This window comes from Hemicordylus capensis, chromosome 1 (genome assembly GCF_027244095.1).
Source record: "Hemicordylus capensis ecotype Gifberg chromosome 1, rHemCap1.1.pri, whole genome shotgun sequence".
NCBI lineage: Eukaryota > Metazoa > Chordata > Lepidosauria > Squamata > Cordylidae > Hemicordylus > Hemicordylus capensis.
In genome coordinates, this window is record NC_069657.1 from 281,943,325 (window position 1) to 281,965,324 (window position 22,000).

At 41.8% G+C, this 22,000-nt stretch overlaps 1 protein-coding gene across 10 annotated transcripts in view; it reads right to left on the reverse strand.

The window, feature by feature from the left end:
- The window catches only part of ASAP2 (ArfGAP with SH3 domain, ankyrin repeat and PH domain 2), a 137,902-nt gene that overhangs the window by 93,240 nt on the left and 22,662 nt on the right, over positions 1-22,000 (reverse strand). For 9 of the 10 annotated variants that reach the window (XR_008313775.1, XR_008313777.1, XR_008313776.1 and 6 more), the window contains exon 2: positions 4,040-4,112. Coding sequence is in view for 7 of the 10 variants with exons in the window: in XM_053285740.1 (XP_053141715.1) it covers positions 4,040-4,112 (73 nt within the window). In the remaining 3 variants the exon portion in view is untranslated. Of the gene's footprint in view, positions 1-4,039; positions 4,113-19,489; positions 19,655-22,000 lie in introns of those variants that run through there. The other variant, XM_053285742.1, reaches the window with a different exon arrangement.

Below are 22,000 nucleotides of genomic sequence, written 5' to 3' on the forward strand. Positions count from 1 at the left end.
CAAGAGCCTTTGGTGGGGAACCTGGTCAAAAGCTTTTTGGAAGTGCAAGTATACTATGTCAACCAGATCACCTTTATCCACACGCCTGTTTTATTCATTCATTCATTCAACAAATTTCTATACTACCCAAAACTCACGTCTCTGGGCGCTTTACAATAAAAATACCATTACAACAAAATTAAATTATTAAAACAATCTAAAATTTAAAACATGTTAAAAGTGCTGACACTATCAAAGAATTCCAAAAGGTTAGTGACGCAAGACTTGCCCTTGCAGAAGCCATGCTGGTTCTCCCTCATCAAGGCCTGTTCTTCTATATGCTTAACAACTTTGTCCTTAAGAATGCTTTCCATCAATTTACCTGACACTGAAGTTAAGCTAACCGGCCTGTAATTTCCCTGATCCCCCCCGCCCCACAGATCCCTTTCTGAAAATCAGAGTTAAATTGGCTACTTTCCAGTCCTCTGGTACAGAGCCTGATTGTAGGGGAAAGTTACATATTTTTGCTAGGAGATCAGCAATTGAGTTCCTTCAGAACTCTTGAGTGGATGATGATGATGATGATGATGATGATGATGATTTATTCAATTTCTATACCGCCCTTCCAAAAATGGCTCAGGGTGGTTTACACAGAGAAATAATAAATAGATAAGATGGATCCCTGTCCCCAAAGGGCTCACAATCTAAAATAAACGTAAGATAGACACCAGAAACAGTCACTGGAGGTACTGTGCTGGGGGTGGATAGGGCCAGTTGCTTGGATAGCAACTTGCCCTATCAACTAGCAACTGGATAGCAACTGGCCCTGGTGGACAGGGTCAGTTAGATTCCATCTGGCCATGAAGATTTGTTAATTTTTAGTTTCTAAAGATAGTTTAGAACACCTTCCCTTGTCACCTCAAATTGGCCCAGTTCTTCAGTCTCTAAACCTGAGAAGCTCAATTCTGGAGAGGGTATATGGTCAAGTATCCGTGAAGACAGAGGCAAAGAACTCATTCATTTTCTCTGCAATCTCCTTTTCCTCCTTAATAATCCCTTTCATGCTCTCATCATTCTAAGGGGCCAACCGCCTCCCTGGCAGGTTTTCTGCTTCTGATATATTTAAAGAAAAAATATATATTTTTGTTATTTCCCTTTTCTAGCTATATGGGCCTCAAACTCTCTTTTTGCATCCCTTATTGTCTCCTTGCATTTATTTTGCCAGAGTTCCTTCCTGTTCTCTTCATTTGGGCAGGACTTCAATTTTCTGAAGGAAATCTTGTTCCCTTTTATAGCTTCGCTGACTCTACTTGTCAGCCATGCTGGCATCTTCCTGGACTTAGTGGTACCTTTCCTCTTTCTTGGTATACATTCCAACTGAACTTCTAGTATTGTGGTTTTAAATAAGTTCCATGCTTTCTGGAGTGATTTGACCATCCTGACTTTCCCTTTTAGCTCCCTTTTTACCAGTCCCCTCCTTTTTGAGAAGGTTCGTCTTCGGAAGTCCAACGCATCTGTGTTGGACTTCCCTGACAATTCTCCACTCACATACATGCTGAATTGGATCACACTATGGTCACTGTTCCCCAATAGTTCTGCAACTCTGACATCTTGCACCAGGTCCTGGACACCACTCAGGATTAAGTCCAAAGTCGTTATCTCTCTGGTTGATTCTGCAACTAACTGTTCTAAGGCACAGACATTTAGCATGTCTAGAAATTTCGCCTCTCTTTCATTACCTGAATATGAATTTTCCCAGTCAATGTCTGGATAGTTGAAGTCACCCATTATTGCTTCTCTGTCTCTCTTTGCCTCTCTTATTTGCTTCTCCAACTTCAGGTCACTCTCAGTGTTTTGATCCGAAGGGCGATAGCACATCCCTTTTAACACATTTCTTTTCAGTCCTCGTATAGTCGTATTCTAGCTTGTTGGAATCTATCCCTTCTTTAGTATATAGTGCCACTCCTTCCCCAATCCTCCCCTCCCTGTTCTTTCTGTAGAGTTTATATCCAGGAATAACAGTGTCCTACTGGTTCTCACTGTTCCACCAGGTTTCTGTTGTGCACACTATATCTATATTTTCATTATTAACCAAGCACTCCAGCTCACCTATCTTCACTCAGAGGCTTCTGGCATTGGTATATGGACATCTATGTGCCAAATCCCTCACCTGGTGTTGACATGTGCTATCTCCCTTACCATCATTTGACCTGTTTGGCCAGCTGTCAAGTGTTTCCTTTTGCTCAGCTCCTGGCTCTACTGCGTCCCCTTCTCGTTTAGCCGAAATGTGTGCACCCTCACACCTTAGAGGATTTAGCTTGCAGAACCAGATATCACCCAGTTCCTGTCAGCAATCCCCCCAGGCGTCATTTTAAAGGCTGCTATGCAACCTTTTTGATCTGAAGTGCTAGCAATCTGGTTCCATCTTGTTTCAAGTGGAGGCTGACCCAAATGTATCCCAGGGCCTAACAAATCTAAACCCCTCCTCCTGGCACCTTCTTTCTTTGTTCATTAAAAACAAAAAACAAAAAACCAGGACCAAAAAATGTTTCTGTCTCTACAAACAGATTCAGCATTCTGCGTGGGCACTGTGATTTATCAGCAGCTTGATTCCCCCATACCCTGCCAACAAAAGCTTGTCCATTCATTTTGATGGGAACAGCCCCTCAGCAGTTAAATGAATGAGGAAGACTGGCTATAGAGGTATTTCAGAATGTATTTCACTCATATGGATCAGGGTCAAACAAATCAAGACAAGTCGGAGGTAAACAAATACAGAAGTTAGAAATATACAATAGAAAAGAAAGCCAAAACTACCCAAAGATGTGCAAAATGCCAGCACAAAATAGAAACTATGGAAACACATGACATTATATAGAGTTCCCAGAGAACACATCTATAGTCCAAAGGAAATTACCTCTTCTTGAGGCAAAAGGCCACGATATAAGCATATGTCAAGTGCTACTCTGTACTTGTCTTATATTTATTTATTTATTTATTTAAACATATTTTTATACCGCCCCAAACTCACGTCTCTGGGCAATAGGATCCCTCTCTATATGGAACATTAGTAGGTTGTTATGCGATATGTACAATACTCTTCTACATAAAATAACACTCTTCTTCCTAGCTCTACCTATCTAAGGAACTGTCCTATACAGTTCAATTCAGGAGAGTTTCCAACCAATGCAGAACATATGCACCTGCATTATATTGAGTCAAACTATTGGTCCATCAAGCTCAATACTGGTAGCAGCTCTGCAGCATTTCAGAGAGAAGTCTTTCCCAGCCCTACCTGGAGATGCCAGGGATTGAACCTGGGACCTTCTGCATACAAAGCATGTTCTCTACCAGACAGCTATAGCCCCTCCCCTCAAAAGAGTTTGCCTCCTTTGTCCATCTCATGTGCCAGTTCCCACCTACATTCCCCCTAAGCACCCTTAAGCACAGTTTTCTAACCCACATTATAAGTTCCTGTATGGATTGAAGCAACACCCACATCACAAGAAACTTGCACATGGGTTCCTAAGCTGAAGTACTACACACAATAGCCATATGGAACTACATGGATTCAGTGACTTTCAAGTCAGGACAGAGAGCGTGTTCTGTTAGGTAATCCCCTAAGAATAAGTCTGGGGACCTTGCAAAATAATTGCTTGATGCTTGTGATGTCGGATTATTGTCTATAAAGTACAGTTACCAAATATGGACATAAGGACACTGATGGCTCCCAAAAATATGACCTTGAGGGTCCTGCAGTCCTCAAGGATGTATTTTCAAGAGGTGCAGTGGCTTCAGAAAAAGACAAGGGGGCTATTCACATGTGCAGGCAAAACCGGGCTATGGTAGCCCAGCCCGGTTTTGCTGGCATGTGTGAACAGCACTGCTCCTGGAGGTGGCAAACCACCTTAGGGAGCTTACTGCTTAGTCCAGGTTTTGCGTGCAATGATGCCCAGAAATCGGGCTAAATGATCGTGTGTTGGTGCCGCACAGCTCTGCGAGGCACCTACATGCAAGGATCCCTATAATCCCAGATAATCGATAATTAAACTATACATACCCAAACCAGAAATATTGATGGCTTTTACAGATTTCTTCATTTTATAAAGAACAGTTCGATCAACATCCAGCGCCTAAAAATAAGGAGGGGGGAAAAAGACTTAGATCATATTTAATATTTATACATGATAAATACACTCATGTAAAGAGGTAAAAAACAATATCCTAGACAATGGTTTTTAAGATTTTTAAAATCAACATAGAAAGTTCATTTGAGGATCTGGTTAGCACACACTGTATTACTTTCTGTTTCATCAAAGGAAAAAGAAAGACTCTTCTCCAATAATCTAACTGTTGTCAACCTTCCAAACCAATAAGCTTATGAGATCACCTGGCATTCTGTGACTGTGTCCCCACTGCATCAACTTCACAATGCCTGGACCAATATGAACCACATTTGGTACAGTTGTAGGGACACATAGTGACACATAAACAGCATAGTTTATGATGATGTCACCCACCTTGATTCATGATGGAGGACACATAAACGTTTGAGGCACAAGAAGGCTAAATTGTGGACTGTCTAACTGATCTGAACCAAACTTGGTACAATTGTAGTGAGTGACACATAGGGACACCTCAATGGCATAGTTTATGATGTCATCCACCCCAATTCAAGATGACAGACAAATGAACATTTGAGGCGCAAGTGGGCTAACTTGTGAATCACCTAACCAATTTGAACCAAATTAGCTACTGATTAAGGGACACATAGGGACACCTCAATGGCATATTTTGTGATGATGTCATCCACCCCAATTCAATATGGTGGACATGTGAACAATTAATGGTGAAGTGGGCTAACTTAAGAGGATAATTATCAATTTTCTAGTGAAAGGAAAGTAGGCAGATTACTTCTTACCAAAACAACTTGTATTCATTTATTATATTCTAAACTTCAACAGTATTATTAATATTCCTAGAGGCTGTTCTCAAGACCAGCGTAACCCAGCCTGGGCAGTCCAGCTTGGGTTAGGCTAGTTGTGAGAAATGGCTTCCAAGAGGCATCAGAAAAGTGCTCTCAAAGAAATCAAAAGATACTGTCATGATCTTGCTTTTCAGCACAAAGAGTAAAATCAGGCAGGCCTACACACTGCTGTAGAAATCAGAGCCAAGAACACACATTCCAACTGGAAGCAATCAGTGGTTTCAAATAGTGACAAGTCTTCATTTGGTCTGGAAGCCTAGCAACCAATCAACCATGCAGCCAAAACTCTGCCAATGCTGCATCCACAAAACTAATTTTATGTATCAGGTATGTTCCCGAAAGTTACACTAGATATCTTTCAAATAAAACTGTGCCTGCAGACTTAGGAACTATTTTCTTCATTCCTTACTGAACATAATTATGAAAAACAGAGGTAAAAATAGAAATTTTACCAGTGAACTACTTAACTGCTATCCTGTATGATTTCCATTCTTTAAACATACAGGAAACCTTATTTTGAAAGCTAAAATGCTTGCAAAAATATGTGTCTGAACTATAAATTGCGGGGGGAGGGGGGATAACATCTCTCCCCAACACACACACTCCTGACACAAAACTCAACATATGCTAAAAAAATAATTTTACATGTGTTCACTTGCCTGTATGTCTTGGGAATTCAAATTATTTAGGATTCAGTATAAAAAACAGTCAAGCATTGACACTCTGCATAAGCGCTCATACATTTACAATATATAACATCCTTGTAACTAACAAAATTCATGTCAAACTGTCATGGATGACAACATAACACATGCCTTGTTTTGTTCTTCCCAGGATACATTAAGCGTTTAAATCATGCTGAAACCCCGCTGGTTATATAGTCCTATATACTGAATAATTAACTCATTGCAAAACAAAATGAATGGGGTGGGGGGAACATGGCGCTTCCAACAAGGCTAATCAGGCACATTTGTTAAACATGTGCTGCCTTTTCCTTTGTCTGTTTTGTCTTGTTGGAACTAAAAAGAAAAGAGAAAAATATATTTAAAACCCCTTGCATTACAGCTTTCCTTTGCCAATTCCAGTGGAATCATTCCTTAATGGCACTAGGGTAATTGAGTGGGGAATAAGGAAGGCATTTAAGTATCTTAATAGGGCTTGCTTTTTGTGTTTCTCTTTTCTTGTGTGAAGAGCATTCCCCATTAGTTCTTTTTATGGCCCGGTGTGCCTTTCAGCACCTGCAAATCATTTTCAAGAAAGCTCATGCATTTCGTCCTCAGGTTTAATTTTGAAAGAATATGGATGCTCCATTTTAATAAAAATATAAAAAGTCTTCATTCCGTTACTGCCTTTTGTTCTCGAACAAGTACCAGAAGCAATATTACTTAAAATGGTTCCTGAGGTTCCATCTTCTGGCACAGTAGTGTTCACTAATTTATCATGCCCCACCAGGTCTTTTAAACTCGAAACTGCTACTAGCAGTTTATTTCATCTCTACCACTGATTTTTGTAATTTTGAATGCTCAAATTTAGACTAAGCTTTACTATTACTGCCTCTTAGTTATTTTACAACACAGTTGTATATCTATTGAGACCAGATCTGTTACATTTCAAAGTAATACAATGGTAGTACTAAAACGCAGCATTTCAGTTTTTCTGGAAATCTTAAGATATTATGTTGTACATGTGTAAACATGTACACATGTATGTTTTTGTGTGAATGACTATACAAGCATACATTTCACAAGTGAGCCTGGATACAGGCCCCTTGAAAACCAGAGGACAGAGAGGAACTTACTACTGTATGTACATTGAATGTTACATGTGAATCATGGTACCTGCGCATAGATCACGCGAGTACAGTGTACACAGATTGAACATGTGTTGAACATAATGTGTACACAGGGCTTTATTGTGCTTCCCTTCTGATGACAAAACAGGACTTACACATACTGGCCAACATGTTGCACAACACCACACCGGTGTTACCCATCAGCTGGCGCAGTAGTGCACATGACAGGAATTCCTGGTGGAGTTTCGTAAGCAAGCAGTAGTGCAGTACTTCCATTGTTTCCAATGGAAGTAGCTCTCTGCAACTGCAGATGAACAGTTTTAAGTAGATGATTAACGGCCCACTTGTGCATCACAACAGGACTGCCTATTACAGGTGCAGAAGCACTGGCTGATGGGCAATGCCATCATTGTGCTGCACTTCATATCAGCTGCTATTTCTCAAATGTTAAAAATATTAATATTAGTTTAATTATTAATAAATATTAATTTAAAAAAATTAAAAATCTAGTCTGTAGAACATTATGCAGGAAGGCCAGTTTAACTGATATCTGGTAGATCAATTCACTGAACCCATACCTAAAGATTACCATGGAAAAGCTGGTTTTAAAACAGCATATTTATCACAGCAAGTTAACAAAGGCTGAGTAATTCTTATGTCAGCCTATGTTAAATAGTCTAGTCTAGAACTACCTGCAGTTGGTGATGGGTGAATTCCTTTAGCTGGTTTGTATTCTGGGAGTACTTCTGGACTCAAAGCTCCTCCTGGTCTCTCATGTTGAGACAGTGGCCAGGAGGGCTTTCTATCAGCTTCAACTGATATACCAGCTATGTCCATTCCTGGAGATAAACTACCTTAAAACATTGGTGCATCTGCTGGTAACATCCAGACTTGACTACTGCAATGCACTCTATGTTGGAATGCCTTTGTATGTATTCCAGAAACTGCATTTGGTACAGAATGCAGCACCCAGGCAGGTCTCTGGGGTTACCAGACGAGATCATATTACACCCATTTTAAAAGAATTACACTGGCTGCCAATAGGTTTCTGAGTTCTGGTGCTGGTTATTACCTATAAAGCCCTGAATGGCTTGCCTCCGCCTCCAAGGTAAAGAGATGTCTTCTTCGTGAACCCTGCCAGCTATTAAGATAATCTGCGGAGGTCTGGATGCAGTTGCCACTGGCTTGGTTGGTGGAGACTCGAAACTGGGCCTTTTTTAGGGTTGCTCAGGACTTTGAATGTGCTTCCTAACGAAATTAGAGCCTCCCCTTTTCTGGATGTTTTTAAGAAGGATCTGAAAACATACCTGTTTAGTCAGGTTTTTAGTTTATAGTTTTAGGTTTTAGAGCTTTTATCTATAATTTAAACTGTTTTGAGTTAATGGTTTAATAGTTGTGTTTTTAGATTGTGAACTGCCCAGGGACTTGTGTATGGGGTAGGACTTGTGACCAGGGACTTGTGTATTTTATTTTATTTTAAAATAAAATAAAATAGAAAGGGATGATGGGAGGTGTACACTGTTCCCTCTAAGACATGCACACGTGTGCGTACTCACAAATTTTTGGATGTCCATTCAGTTCATTTTAGATCCTGCTCAGGTGGAATCAGGAAAGCCCTATTCTGAATGCATGTGTGCGCACAGTGCCTTGATACTGCAGGCCAGAACAAAATTCATTCCGCACAGAGATGAAAAACATTCGAGGGACCACTGGAGGTGTAGTCCAACAGCAGACACCCGAAGTTGATCAGCCCTGCTCCATCTACCTGAAGACAGTCTTCTTCTTCTTCTTCTACTACTACTGCTACTACTACAGATATTTATATTTAACAATGTTTTTAAATCTGTTTTTTAAACAAAGTTCTCAAAGTGACAACTGAGGTCTCATTGGAAGTCTCTCTGAGAAGTTTCCATTACTCCAACCTGATTAGAGGCAGCAATGACCCTGAAAATTGTAGTTTATTGGGGCACCAGACATTCAATGTGTGATGCAGGCATAGCTCAATGGTAGAGTATCTGGATTGCACGCAGTAAGCCCCAGGTTCAATCCCCAGGATCTCCAGGTGAGGCTGATAAAAACTCGTCTGCATTGTCTACAGTCCTGGAGATCCACTGCCAGTCAATGTGGTCAATCGATTAATTGATTGATTAAGTGCCGTCAAGTCAGTGTCAACTCTTAGAGACCACATAGATAGATTCTCTCCAGGATGATCTGTTTTCAACTTGACCTTTAAGGTCTCTCAGTGGTGCATTTATTGATGTCATCCTCTTCTTCTCTTTCCTTCAACTTTCCCCAGCATTATGGACTTCTCAAGGGAGCTGGGTCTTGGCATAATGTGTCCCAAGTATGATAGTTTCAGCCTGGTCATTTGTGCCTCGAGTGAAAATTCTGGATTTGTTCTATGATCAATTTGTTTGTTTTCCTGGCTGTCCATGGTCTCCTCAAAAGCCTTCTCCAGCACCAAAGTTCAAAAACATCAATACCTTTTCTATCTTGCTTCTTCAAATTACAGCTTTTGCATCCATAGAGTGTCATGGGGAAAACCAATGTCCAAACAATTCTAATCCTTGTAGGTATAGACACGTCACAGCATTTAAATATACTTTCCAAGGCCTTCATTGCAACCTTACCAAGTGCTAGTCTGCAGCATATTTCTTGATTGCTGGATCCTTTACTGTTGATGGTCGATCCTAAAAGGCAGAAACTATCCACCACTTCAGTGTCTTCATTATCAATTCTGAGGCTGGTTGCTGTACTTGTTGTCATTAGTTTAGTCTTCTTGACATTTAGTCATAGTCCCATTTTTTCACTGTGCTCCTTGACTTTCATTCACATTCTCAGCTATCAGAGTGGTGTCATCAGCATAGCGCAGGTTATTGATGTTTCTTCCTCCAACTTTAAAACCATGCTCATCTTCTTCCAGTCCAGCTTCTCTCAGTATATGTTCACCATATAAGCTGAATAAAATAGGACAAAGTATTCAGTCTTGTCTTACTCCTTTGCCGATCTGGAACCAGTCTGTTTCACCATGTTCTGTCTGGACTGTGCCTTCCTGCCCTGTGTATAGGTTTCTCAGGAAAACAATGAGATGTTCTGGGACACCCATTTTCCTAAGGATATTCCTCAACTTGACATGACTGACGCAATCAAAGGCTTTTCTGTAGTCAATAAAGCACATATTGACTTCTTTCTGGTATTCTTTGGCTTTCTCCATTATCCAGCGTGCATCAGCAATTATGTCTCTTGCTCTTCGACTTTTTCTGAAACCAGCTTGAACATACAGCATTTCCCTTTCCACGTAGGGCTCTAATATGGGTTGGATTATCCTGAGCAGTATTTTGCTAGCATGGGAAATTAAGGATATTATGTTATGGTTTGTGCAATCTGTTAAGTCTCCTTTCTTTGGTATGGGTGTGTAGACTGATCTCTTCCAATCGGTTGGCCTTGTGTCATCCTCCAAATTTGCAGTCATAGTTTGGTTAGAGCCTTGACTGATTCTTTTTCTGTTGCCTGCCATATTTCTGTAGCAATTCCATCAATTCTTGTAGCCTTCTGACTTGGTATTGACCAGAGTGCTGATCTAACTTCATCTTCCCGTACTAGAGGGTTCTTGCAAATAGGGAATATCTTCTAGAGTATCTTGGATGTTGACGTCCCTGCTGTACAGATTTTCAGTATACTCCTTCCATCTCTGTTTGATCTTCTCTAAATCAGTTACTATCTGTCCTTTGGCATCCCTTAACATACCAATTTGAGGTTGGAACCTCCCTCTGAGTTCAGAGATCTTTTGGAAAACTTTTCTTGTTTTTCTGTGTCTATTTCCATCCTCACAGCCACCTAATGGTATAGTGGGAAATGGCTTGACTAGCAAGCCAGAGGTTGCTGGTTTGAATCCCCTCTGGTATGTTTCCCAGACTATGGGAAACACCTATATTGGGCAGCAGCAATATAGGAAGATTCTGAAAGGTATCATCTCATACTGCGCAGGATAAGGCAATCATGAACCCCTCTTGTATTCTACCAAAGACAACCACAGGGCTCTGTGGTCGCTAGGAGTTGAAACCAATTTGACGGCACACTTTACCCATTTCCATCCCCAAAGTGTTTACAGATGTCATTGTAGTACTGTTCTCTGTCTCTTCTAACAGCTTTCTGAAATTCCCTATTAAGTTCCTTCCTGAGGTCTATCTTTCTTGAAGAAGAGGAGAAGAGGCTTGCCAAGAAGAGAAGAAGAGGCTTCTCTCCTCTTCTTGGCAATTTCCACTGTCTGTTCTGACATCCATTTTGGTTTCTTCTCTTTCTTGGTCTCTGGCAGTCTCTTTTCACATTTGCCCTTGACAACCTCTTTGATTTCATTCCACAGTTCTTCTGGTTCCCTATCAATGAGGTTCAGAAAAGCAGTTCCTGATGTTCTCCTTGAAAATGGTGGGTACATTCTCAAGATCATATCTTGGAAGCTGGATAGCTTTGTTTTTCTGCTTTAGCTTGACTTGGAACTTTCACATGAGCAGTTCGTGATTTGTTCCATAATTGGCCCCCAGCCACATCTTTGCTGTTATTACTCTTCCACCTCCTTGCACCAATAATATTAAATCAATTTGATTCCTGTGTACTCCATCTGGTGATGTCCATGTATAAAGGCGCCACTTTAGTTGTTTGAAGAATGTGTTAGCCATGAAGAAATCATTGGCTTGGCAGAAATTAGTAACTCATTCTCCTGCTTCATTTCTGTTTCCTAGGCCATACCTTTTGGCTGTGTTTTCCTCCTTACCATTTCCAACTCTGGCACTCCAATCTGCAACTGCCAGCAGCACATCTTGCTTGCATGTACTGTCAATTCCAGGCTGGACTTGAGCATAAAACTCATCAACTTTCTCTTTTTCTGCATTCAGTCATTTTTCATAGACTTGAAAAACTCTCCCTTGTGTTGTCTCCCGCTAACTGAGCAAAGAGGCACCTTTTAAGAGTGATGTTCCTCATTAGTGAGCAGGAGGAGAGCAACTGCCCCTACCCAAGCCCAGCACAGCATCCCTCCAGTGGCTGTTGCTGATGATTGTCTTACTTTTCTTTTAAGATTGTAAGCCCTTTGGGGACCGGGATCCATCTTTATTTTTATTTCTCTATTAAACTGCTTTGGGAACTTTGGTGAAAAGCAGTATATAAATATCCGCCGTCTTCATTGTATCTGGAGTTAGGTAAAATTTGAACTATAGGGAAATAACTTTCTAGATTCTAACTTCCTAGAATTCTGCTTACTCAAAGTGCTCTATATATGCAAATTAAAAAGTAATTTCTATCAGCCGCTGATGTACCAAAGCTTAATATAGAGTGTGATTGTGTGGGTTGCCTCTCTATACAGAAGATGTATGGGGCGTTTATATGGGCACTGTTTTTGTTGCTGCTGCTCTGGATTTTATGGTCTCATTGTGTATCATTTTTTAACTTTTAATTTGAGTTGTATTTTTATATTCAAATTCAATTATTTTTATTGTGTGACTGTTTTATAGTCCTATATTGTTTTAAATGTTTTGTAAACTGCCTTGAGATTGTTTTAATGAAAGGCAGTATAAAAATCTAACAATCAATCAATCAATCAACCAATCCTTTGATTTCTATACCGCCCTTCCAAAAGTCTCAGGGCAGTTGACACAAATAATAAATAAATAAATAAGATGGAACCCTGTCCCCAAAGGGCTCACAATCTAAAAAGAAACATAAGATAGACACCAGTAACCATCACTGCAGGTACTGTGCTGGGGTGGATAGGGCACTCCTGATGCTCTCTCTCTCTCAGCTTTTCCAACCTCATTTAAACAAAACATTTATACTCCTGCATTTTTTAGGTTTCATATGTGGCTATACATCTGTTACATTAAACAATCATGTCCCTTTTTCTTTGCGATATATGAAATACAGAAGTTGGACATTTCAGAAAATCTGCTGTTTAAAAACACATCCACCCAAATAAAAATTGCCCCTTGAGTCTGCCCTTTGCAAACAGGCTATGCCCAGACCTGCCTGTCTATAAACAGGCCACTATAATGGATCATAATATTGTGCCACTTCTTTAATTGATCAACCTGACAACAGTCGATGCGGCTCTTTGTGCTGGATATTCTGGACTCCATTTCAATTGTGAGGCATTTAAAACTAAACCAGAACATAATCATTAGAGTACAAGAAGCTATACAGATTGGCACAGGCAGGTGTAGCAATTTATTTTTAGGTGCCAATTAAGTGACTAGATTTCACGTAGATGGTGTTCCTGTAAGCAGTTCTGGTTAATTGGCCATAATTAGAAGTTATAGTTTCCACAGCAACCTTAGCTCTGGCACACACTGCAAAGCTATTTTAAGTCCTAAATTGAGCAGGGTATTCCAAATGTAAAGGTCTTGAAACACAAGCACAAGAAGAACTATGAAATGATAATTTCAGATTTCAGACAGAGGTTGAGCTGGTTATTCTGAGTAAGTCAACCCACCTAATGCCTCAGTTTCTGCAGCCTTTCTATTCCTGCCTCCACAACACACCCGTTTCTTCATCCTTCCTGAATCTTGCCTAGAGCAGCTTCAGCCCTCCAGCTGCTCTTGGGCTTCAACTCTCACCCAGTAGCGCCCCCCCGGGGGGGGTGGAGGCACCTTTAAGTGTAACATAATAGGTGCTTACTTCCGCTACTGCTGCACCAAACAGCAGCATGCCACCCAGCGGATTGGCTCAGCGGAGGCCAGGTGAGTGGCAGAGGCGATTCCCCCACCGCAGGGGTGCTGGGCAGTGCGCTGATGCTCGGAGCAGCGTTCAGGTGCAGCGGTAGCAGAGGTAAGCACCTATTAATTTACACTTATGTGCCTCTCACTGCTCCCCCCCTCCCGGCAGCGCCCAGTACTGCTCCCATCATCCCCAGCCACAGTGGCCCACTGTCAGGGATAATTACCTTTAAAGTTATTAAAGATAAAAAATAATTACCTTTAAAGTTATTACTTTTAAAGCCCTGAATGGCTTAGGTCCAGGTTACCTTAGAGAACACACCGCATGTTAAGGTCATCTGAGGAGGTCCGTCTCCAGCTGCCACTGGTGCGTCTGGTGGCGACTCGGAGGCGGGCCTTCTCTGTAGCTGCTCCTGGGCTGTGGAATGCACTCCCGGCAGAAATCCGTAATCTGAATTATTTATCGGCCTTCAGGAGAACCTTCAAAACCTATCTGTTTGGCCTGGCCTTCCAGGGTTTTTAAATTGTTGTAAATGGTTTCAATGTTGTAATTTGGTTTTTCAGGGTTTTTCAGCTGTTTTGAATGTTTTAACTGTTATTGTTTTATGGTGTTTTACAACCTCTGTTTTTAACTGCTAATTGATTTTAATTGTTTTGTTTTAACGTAAACCACCCTGAGCCATTGTGGAAGGGTGGTATAGAAATTGAATGAATGAATGAATGAATGAATGATCCAGCCCTGATCCAAACCATGTGAAGTTCTGCTGCAGTCTCTTCCCTGTCATCCACTTCACTACAGCCAAGTCCTTCCTATTCCTAGCACCCATGAGAGAAGAGATTTTTTTCTCCTGCCAGTTTTCACAGCAACTGTGCTGCCAATCACCATTCCAAGGACCAATTTAAATGACCAACTGTAATGCAGTTGCCAGTTCCACATGGTCAGGCCTCAAGCCATGGCAGTAACATCTATTACTAGGAATCGTGTTCCTGGAGGATGCAATGATATCCTGTATTAGTGCCACTGGCACCCAGGGACATGCAGTGGCAGCACAGTAAAAATCTGCCTGACCTGGTTCCTGAGAACAGTTATTAATACTGTGTGGGCAGGTCTCTACTGCACAGAAGTGGCCACCATGCTACAGAAGTTGTTATTGATCAGTACTGTGCACACATATATGCACACGTGTATGTAAAAAGAGAGAGAGATGCTGGGTATTCTGGTAGCACGGGTAAAAAGTGCTTATGGGAAGTCACAATCTCTATATGTGCTTCACTGTGTACATGTGCATGAGGTATAAAAGAAAAACAAAACCATTCTCTTATCTCTATTTAATAAACAAAACACTTATCTGCAACAGCAATCAAAGAATGCCCTATGAAACATTTACTTCATCAAAGCTTACTATTCCTAGGGCATACCCAACTGCTATAGGCTCACATGCATTCATGACACAAAGAATCTTCCTCATCCTCTTCAAGAATCTCATATACTTAAAAAAAAAACCACACCCCAAAGAGCTGGTGTTTTGTTTTTTGTTTTAGCATACTGAAAACTATATAATACAGAACAAGCACTAGAGGAAGCTTAGTTTTAAAAAGTTAAGTTTAAACTTATCCTAACAAAACAAAACAAGGATTCACACAGTTGCCAAAAATAATGAGAAGAACAGTATGTTGGCAATATCCATATGTTGGCAAGCTAAAGGGACCCAACACTGAAGGGCAGTTTCCTTATAAGGTCACTGCCATGATCTCTCATGAACTCTTGAAATAAATGAAAGCACATCAGTAAAACCAGTACTGAATTTATATTCCTACTTGATCCCAACCAGCATCCTTTAAAAAACGAACAAAAACCTTAAAACAGTGGTACATATGCTGGTAACCTCCAGGCTTGACTACTGTAATGCACTCTACGTGGGGCTTCCTTTGTACATAGTCCAGAAAGTACAATTGGTACAGAATGCAGCAGCCAGATTGGTTTCTGGGACAACAACAAGGGACCATATAGCACCAGTTCTGAAAGAACTGCACTGGTTGCCGATATGTTTCCGGGTGAAATACAAAGTGCTAGTTATTACCTATAAATCCCTTAACAGCTTGGGTCCAAGCTATTTAAGATAGCGCCTCCTTTGTCATGAACCCTCCTGCCTTTTACGATTTTCTGGAGAGGTCCGGTTATGGTTGCCACCAGCTTGTCTGGTGACGACTCAGGACCGGGCTTTCTCTGTGGCTGCCCTGGGACTTTGGAATATGCTCCCTGCTGAAATAAGAGTATCTCCTTCTCTGTTTGTTTTCAGGAAGACCCTCAAGACTCCTGTTCTTGCAAGCTTTTAATTAGAATTTTAATAATTTTAATAATTTGTTTTATATTGTTTTTATTGTGTTTTATGTGTTTTAACCTGTGATTTTATAATATTAAAATTTGTACACTGCCTAGAGATTTATATATCAGGTGATATAAAAATACGATTGACTGATAGATAGATAGATAGATAGATAGATAGATAGATAGATAAACACACACACACACCATAGTTCCATTTCAAGTTCATGTTGTTTCCAGACAATGGCCAATACAAAGTAAATCTCTGCACAGAGATTTACAGTCCAAAGAAACAGGTCAACCTACATCTTAGAAAATTTACCCCAATATTTACTTTCAAATGGGAAGTCCTATCCTTGTAAGATGCAGTGATCTACCACGAATTTCACTGATACGAAGACCCCCATCCCTCGCAAAACATAATACAACATTACAGATGGTGAGCAGAGTTTAAGCGCCACCTGCATCATGTGATGTTTGAGGCTTCTCTCTAAATGTGGTAGATTGCGAAGAAGGCGGTAAGAAGAAGGATTAAAAAAGGGAGCGTGAGACCTTGAAGAAGTGCACTTCCCAGAGGTCTGTGCATGGCCTCCCAGCTGGCCTCACAGGCTCCAGTTCCAGTAGAAGAGTCCTTCCTAACCCTGGCACTGGAAATGTGAGGTACTGTGCAGAGATGTTCACACTGGGAGTGGCCACCTCCATATGGCACTGGGGCAGGGGCAGAGGTGGAGTAAATTCATCAGGATTGGAGCACCTAATGCACAGCCCTAATATTTAGTACACTGCATCCTAAACACAAAATATTTGTGTTTGTTTCGCTCAGAGAAGAGAAGAGAAGACTGATGGGGTACATGATAGAACTCTTCATATACCTGAAGGGATGCCACACAGAAGAGGGCCAAGACTTGTTATTTGCTACCACAGAGGGAAAGACTAGATCTAATGAGCTTAAGTTACAGGAGTGCAGATTTCAACTGAATATCAGGCAAAATATTTTAAAAGTAAGAGTGGTTCAAAAATGGAATCAAATACCTAAGAGGGGGGCTCTTGCTCTTAAGAGGTGTTCAAGCTGGACAGCCATCTGTTGGAGATACTCTGGCTCTGGATTTCCTGTACTGAACAGATGATTGGTCTAGATGGCCCAGAAGATACCCTTCTCCTCAAGGAACAGGGATTTCCCTTGTAGGAATACACTGAGGTTGTAAGTAGCCCTACTAAAGCTGCATTATTTTGATCCCTTTACAGAGAGGGGAATATCTCTGAGTATCCACAGACACCTCACTAATTTTAGCAGTAGGACACACAGCTGAATCACTAGAATCCACCCCCCCTTCATATCTCAACGAGATCCTTCAGATAACACTTCTTGCATCTGATGAAGTGAACTCTGGTTCATAAAAGTTTATGCTGAAATAAATTTGTTAGTCTTTAATCTGCTACAACTTTTTGTTTTGTTTTCAGAAAACTAAGTTAGCACTTTTTATCACATTGTAATCAAAAACTAGCTTTTCAATGTTCCCAAAATTAATACGTATGCACTTGCTTTCTATATTAAGGCTATTCACATGAGCAGCCAAACAGGTGGCTTGTATGCAGCGCAGGAATCGCTCCTGATCCTGGTGCTGCCGCATGTGCCACAAATGCACACACACACTAATCCACTAGCTATGGATTTAAAAGCCAAATAATGCCATGCCATTACTTCACAAATGAAAACTCCTCTGAGACAGAGCTTAGTAAATCCCTGTCACCAGGGAGCCATGGTGCCCAGAAATTTAACTGTGACTCCTAGTCTAGGATGTTCAGAGCTAGTTATTCAATAAAACTGTTATTTGTCCCAGCAGCCCTGCTTCTGTTCTAAGTATGTTACTTGTGAATGGGATAAAGACAAGCCCATTTACCCTCCCTCACCACAATGTCTGTAAACCGCCCAGAGATGAAAGTTTGGGCGGTATAAAAGTTAAATACATGAATGAATGAATGAATGAGTCTGGTCATTTTGCCATTGTCTGGATTTTAGATCCAATGAAAAGTTGCCAAGGCCTGTTCTGAGATATATTTAACCATTTCACCAATGACCAACTAATAATGTATTCACTGAACCTCTACATTACCATTTTTCACTAATTTTCCATTGTGTTTCCTCTCGTCTCCCAGTTTTTCTTTTCTTAAGCTTTCCTTTGCCTGACCTTTCCCCTACAAAATCTGTTTGCTCACCATAATACACCAACTGGAAAGGTATGAATTCATGAGTCATGTTAGCGATCTGCCTCTGGAGAAAACTGTGTCTCGCTGAAAGGAAGACATGCTAAACACATAAAGAAGATGAATAAGCAAAATAAAGCCACTAAGTATCAGTTTTGGCTTCCTAGACTACAATGAGAAAGAAAAGGAACACATTGCATCATCATATACCAATTCCTCAGCAAACAAAACATCACTCCAGCACAAAAGGATCCTGCCTTAACCAGTCCATGCTTCATTCTCTGTGATTTAAGATTACCAACACCTGTGCAAGCATGACTCTCACAGCTGTGGGACCATCCACTTTGAATTATCTTTTAAGAGGGCTCAGCTGCTCACGGAGGAATGCCTTCAAGAATCTCTCATACTGTACATTGGAGCACTGCAAAAATATCAGTAGTCCTTTACTGATGGCATTCAACTCTTAAAGCTGCCAACAAGGGATACTCTCACAAGAGATGAGGTACCATGGATGTATCTCACTCACTCAGCAAGCAATCATTCATATGCATGCCAGCTTTTCCATCTCCCTTCCATGCAACTCCCAAGCTGAGTTGGGAGTCTTTCTGCCCACTGCACCAGCCATTAAATTAGTATCACCAGAATGTAGTCACAACAGTCCAAATGATTAATAAGGTTGTTCACATGACCAGACCTGCCCGTGCTTGGACAGCCTTATCTGGGTAGGGCTGGTTGTGTGAAGCGCTGGGATCGGCCCCAATCCCGGGGTTCTGCACCAGAGTAGCCCAGGTTTTGTACCCAGGCTAAGAGTGAGGTAGAAGGGTACAAGCATGCCATCTCAAGCAGCCATAGAGCTGGGTGGCAAGAGTGTTGGCAGTGGGGAAAACCCACAATGCACAGCACTCCTGGCACAGTGCATTGTGGGATACCGCAGGACTTCCTCCTTGGATTCTGCCAATCACCACCCATGTGGGTGTGTGAGTGTCAGAAGGACGGGGAGCGCCAGGATCATATGTGGGGAGGCAGGTAGGAGCCTGCTTCCACACCAGACTTCCTGGGTATGTGGGTTGTGTGAACAACCTTAATATGTCCTCAGCAAGGCCATGCACACATGAACACACATTTTTACTATTTCCACCTCTCCCTCTAAAATGTATGCCTGACACTATTGGTGCCACCAAATTCCTAAAATAACTGAGCTCCAAGAAAAGTTCCTACTGCTGCTTCTTCCCAGTCCTGCCATTTCACATCACAAATTTATCCTAGAAAACATAAAACCTGTACCTGATAATTTAAGAATGAAATCAGAAGGAGTAAAGAATTTGGATGTATGTTCTCACAATTAAATGAAAGGCTACATTTGCATTGATTAAAACAGCTTCTCTAGATTTCCAACTAATATTCATTCAGCAGAAAACCATAAGTGTTCATTTGTCTCCTAACAAAATCTTCACATTAGGTATTATAGGAAATGACAGTTACTCAAGATGTCGCACCTTAAAGGCAATTTGATACATACGTTCCAAAGCTCCTCACTCATAATCACTTTTTGGAATAACTAGCTGACCCCGCACAGAGCATCTGTGCAGTTGTGCACTGAGCCTGTGGCATCCTCCTGCAGCGCTCTCGCTTGCTGGCTCCCCCCGCCGCTCGCTCACCCTCTCCCCCCGCCAGCCCTCCACCTCTGCATCCTGGCCTCCGCCATTATTTCTCTCTGCTTCAATGCTGGAATTCTCGCACGCTCTAGAGCAGGGATTCTCAAACTTGGGTCCTCAGGTGTTATTGGACTTCAGCTCCCATAATCCCCAACCAAAGGCCACTGAGGCTGGGGATTATGGGAGTTGAAGTCCAATAACACCTGAGGACCCAAGTTTGAGAATCCCTGCTCTAGAGCATCTGTGCGTTAGTAATTGATTGTTCCCTTTACCTCAGAGATCTTCCCACCCTCACCTGAGCTGCACTCCTGCTCCTCCTCCATCCCGTTGCTTCCATCCCCCTCACCCTTCTTGGTCGTGGCTGCAGCATTGCTGCCGCCTATTGGCCAAACTGCTGCCCCCTATCCCCAGAGACCTCCCCACCCTCACCCGAGCCCCACTCCTACTCCTTGCTCCAGGAGCAGCAGCAGTGGTTGACTGGGCCGTTCCTCGCTGCTGCCACCACCATGGCCGCTCATTCCCCTCAGGCCGCTGTCAGGCCCAGGCCCATTCCTTGCCTGCCTGACTCCCTCTGACAATGACCTTGGTAGCCCAAACAGCAGCAGTGATTGACTGGGCCCTTCCTTGCTGCTAGTGCTGCCATGGCTGCTCATTCCCCTCAGACTGCTGACAGGCTCAGGCCTGTCCCTTGCCCTTCCTTCTGTTTCTCTTCTCCTTCCTTTCTTTTTCTCTTTCTTTCTCCTCCACTCGCTCTTCCCCACTCTATCTTCACCCTCCCTTCATGTTTTTTCTCTCTCTTCCTCCCTGAGTTAACAGATTTTGTTCATCTTGTTTCCTCATATAATTCACACAACGGCAGCCTCCTTCTCCTGAAGGGGCTCTTTCCTCCCTCACGACCCGTCTTTTTGCAGACCCCTGCCTGCTATCCTTTTATATATATAGATTCCTCTCCTCTATAATCAAGAACATCTTCCGGCCAGTAACAGTTGCATTCCAACTGACCTTAACCATCATAGGCTCCTCCTCCTTATTTGCATAGGGAATCCCCATTGCCCAATCACCACAGTGCCACAGGCTCCTCCTCCCTATCTGCATATGGAATCCCCACTGCCCAATCACCATGGTGCTTCTGCTCTCACAGGCTCCTTCTCCCTATCTGCATATGGAATCCCCACTGCCCAATCAGGTGATTCTGCTTGCAAACTCTGTCAGCCAATCGCCTCCTTTCTACCACGTCCCCACGCATGGCCCATCTTGGAGAATTAATAATATAGATAGATAGATATAGATAGATGTTACTAGTATAGTATTAGCTGAATTAGATTTGATTATTCCTTTAAAAATGCACATCCAGTTCTATAATCCTAGATCATATATATCATGGGAAAATGCACTTTTGAAAAGATCAACAAACAACAAATGCATTACTAGTTTCATTTGTTGCTACTTTGCATTATTTTCCCAACTATGGAAGTTGGAAAACTCACCCACTATATATCAATGGACTGTACAGATTTTTAATTTGATCAGCAAAGGGAAAACACATCTAATAGAAGAGGCAATTCAAATAAATCTGAAAATCCTTAGATTTATTTGATAAATGTGGGTACAGCTATAGATGATTCATATCATTTGCAGCAAGAAGGCTGTGCTTTATATTGTTTTGGTTTGTTTGCTGCATTCACAGGTCAGAGTCATGAAGGCCCCATCCTCCTTAAGCGACTCAGAGAAAGGTCTGAGACAATGAGGACAAGTTCACATGACACATTCAAAGCCAAATCTCTGGTTCCCAGAGTTCGGCAGTGAACCCAAATTCTGGTGGAGGGAGTGGGAAGTTGACATTGGTAATCTCGTCCAAACCTGCCAACGTTGGCTTCATCAAACCCCTGCTAACTTGGCAAAGAGGCACCTTTTAGTGTGATGATTCTCTTCATTTAGCAGTGGGAGAGTAACTGGCCCTATTCACCCCCAGCATAGTACCTCCAGTGACTGCTGCTGGTATCTATCTTATGTTTCTTTTTAGATGGTGAGCCCTTTGGGGACAGGGAGCCATCTTATTTATTATTTCTCTGGGTAAACCAGCCTGAGCCATTTTTGGAAGGGCGGTAGAGAAATCAAATCAAATCAAATCAATAAATAAATAAATAGCTCTACTTATCATTCCAGGTAAGTAGGAGTATCAAGAATATTCCTACCTACAAGGGGATCAAGAGTATCAAAGGGATTACAAGAGTATCAAGGAGAGTATCAAAGGGGAATAACATAAACTTCTTTAAACACATCAGAAGCCGGAAACCTGCCAGGGAGGCGGTTGGACCATTAGACAATGAGGGAGTGAAAGGGATTATTAAG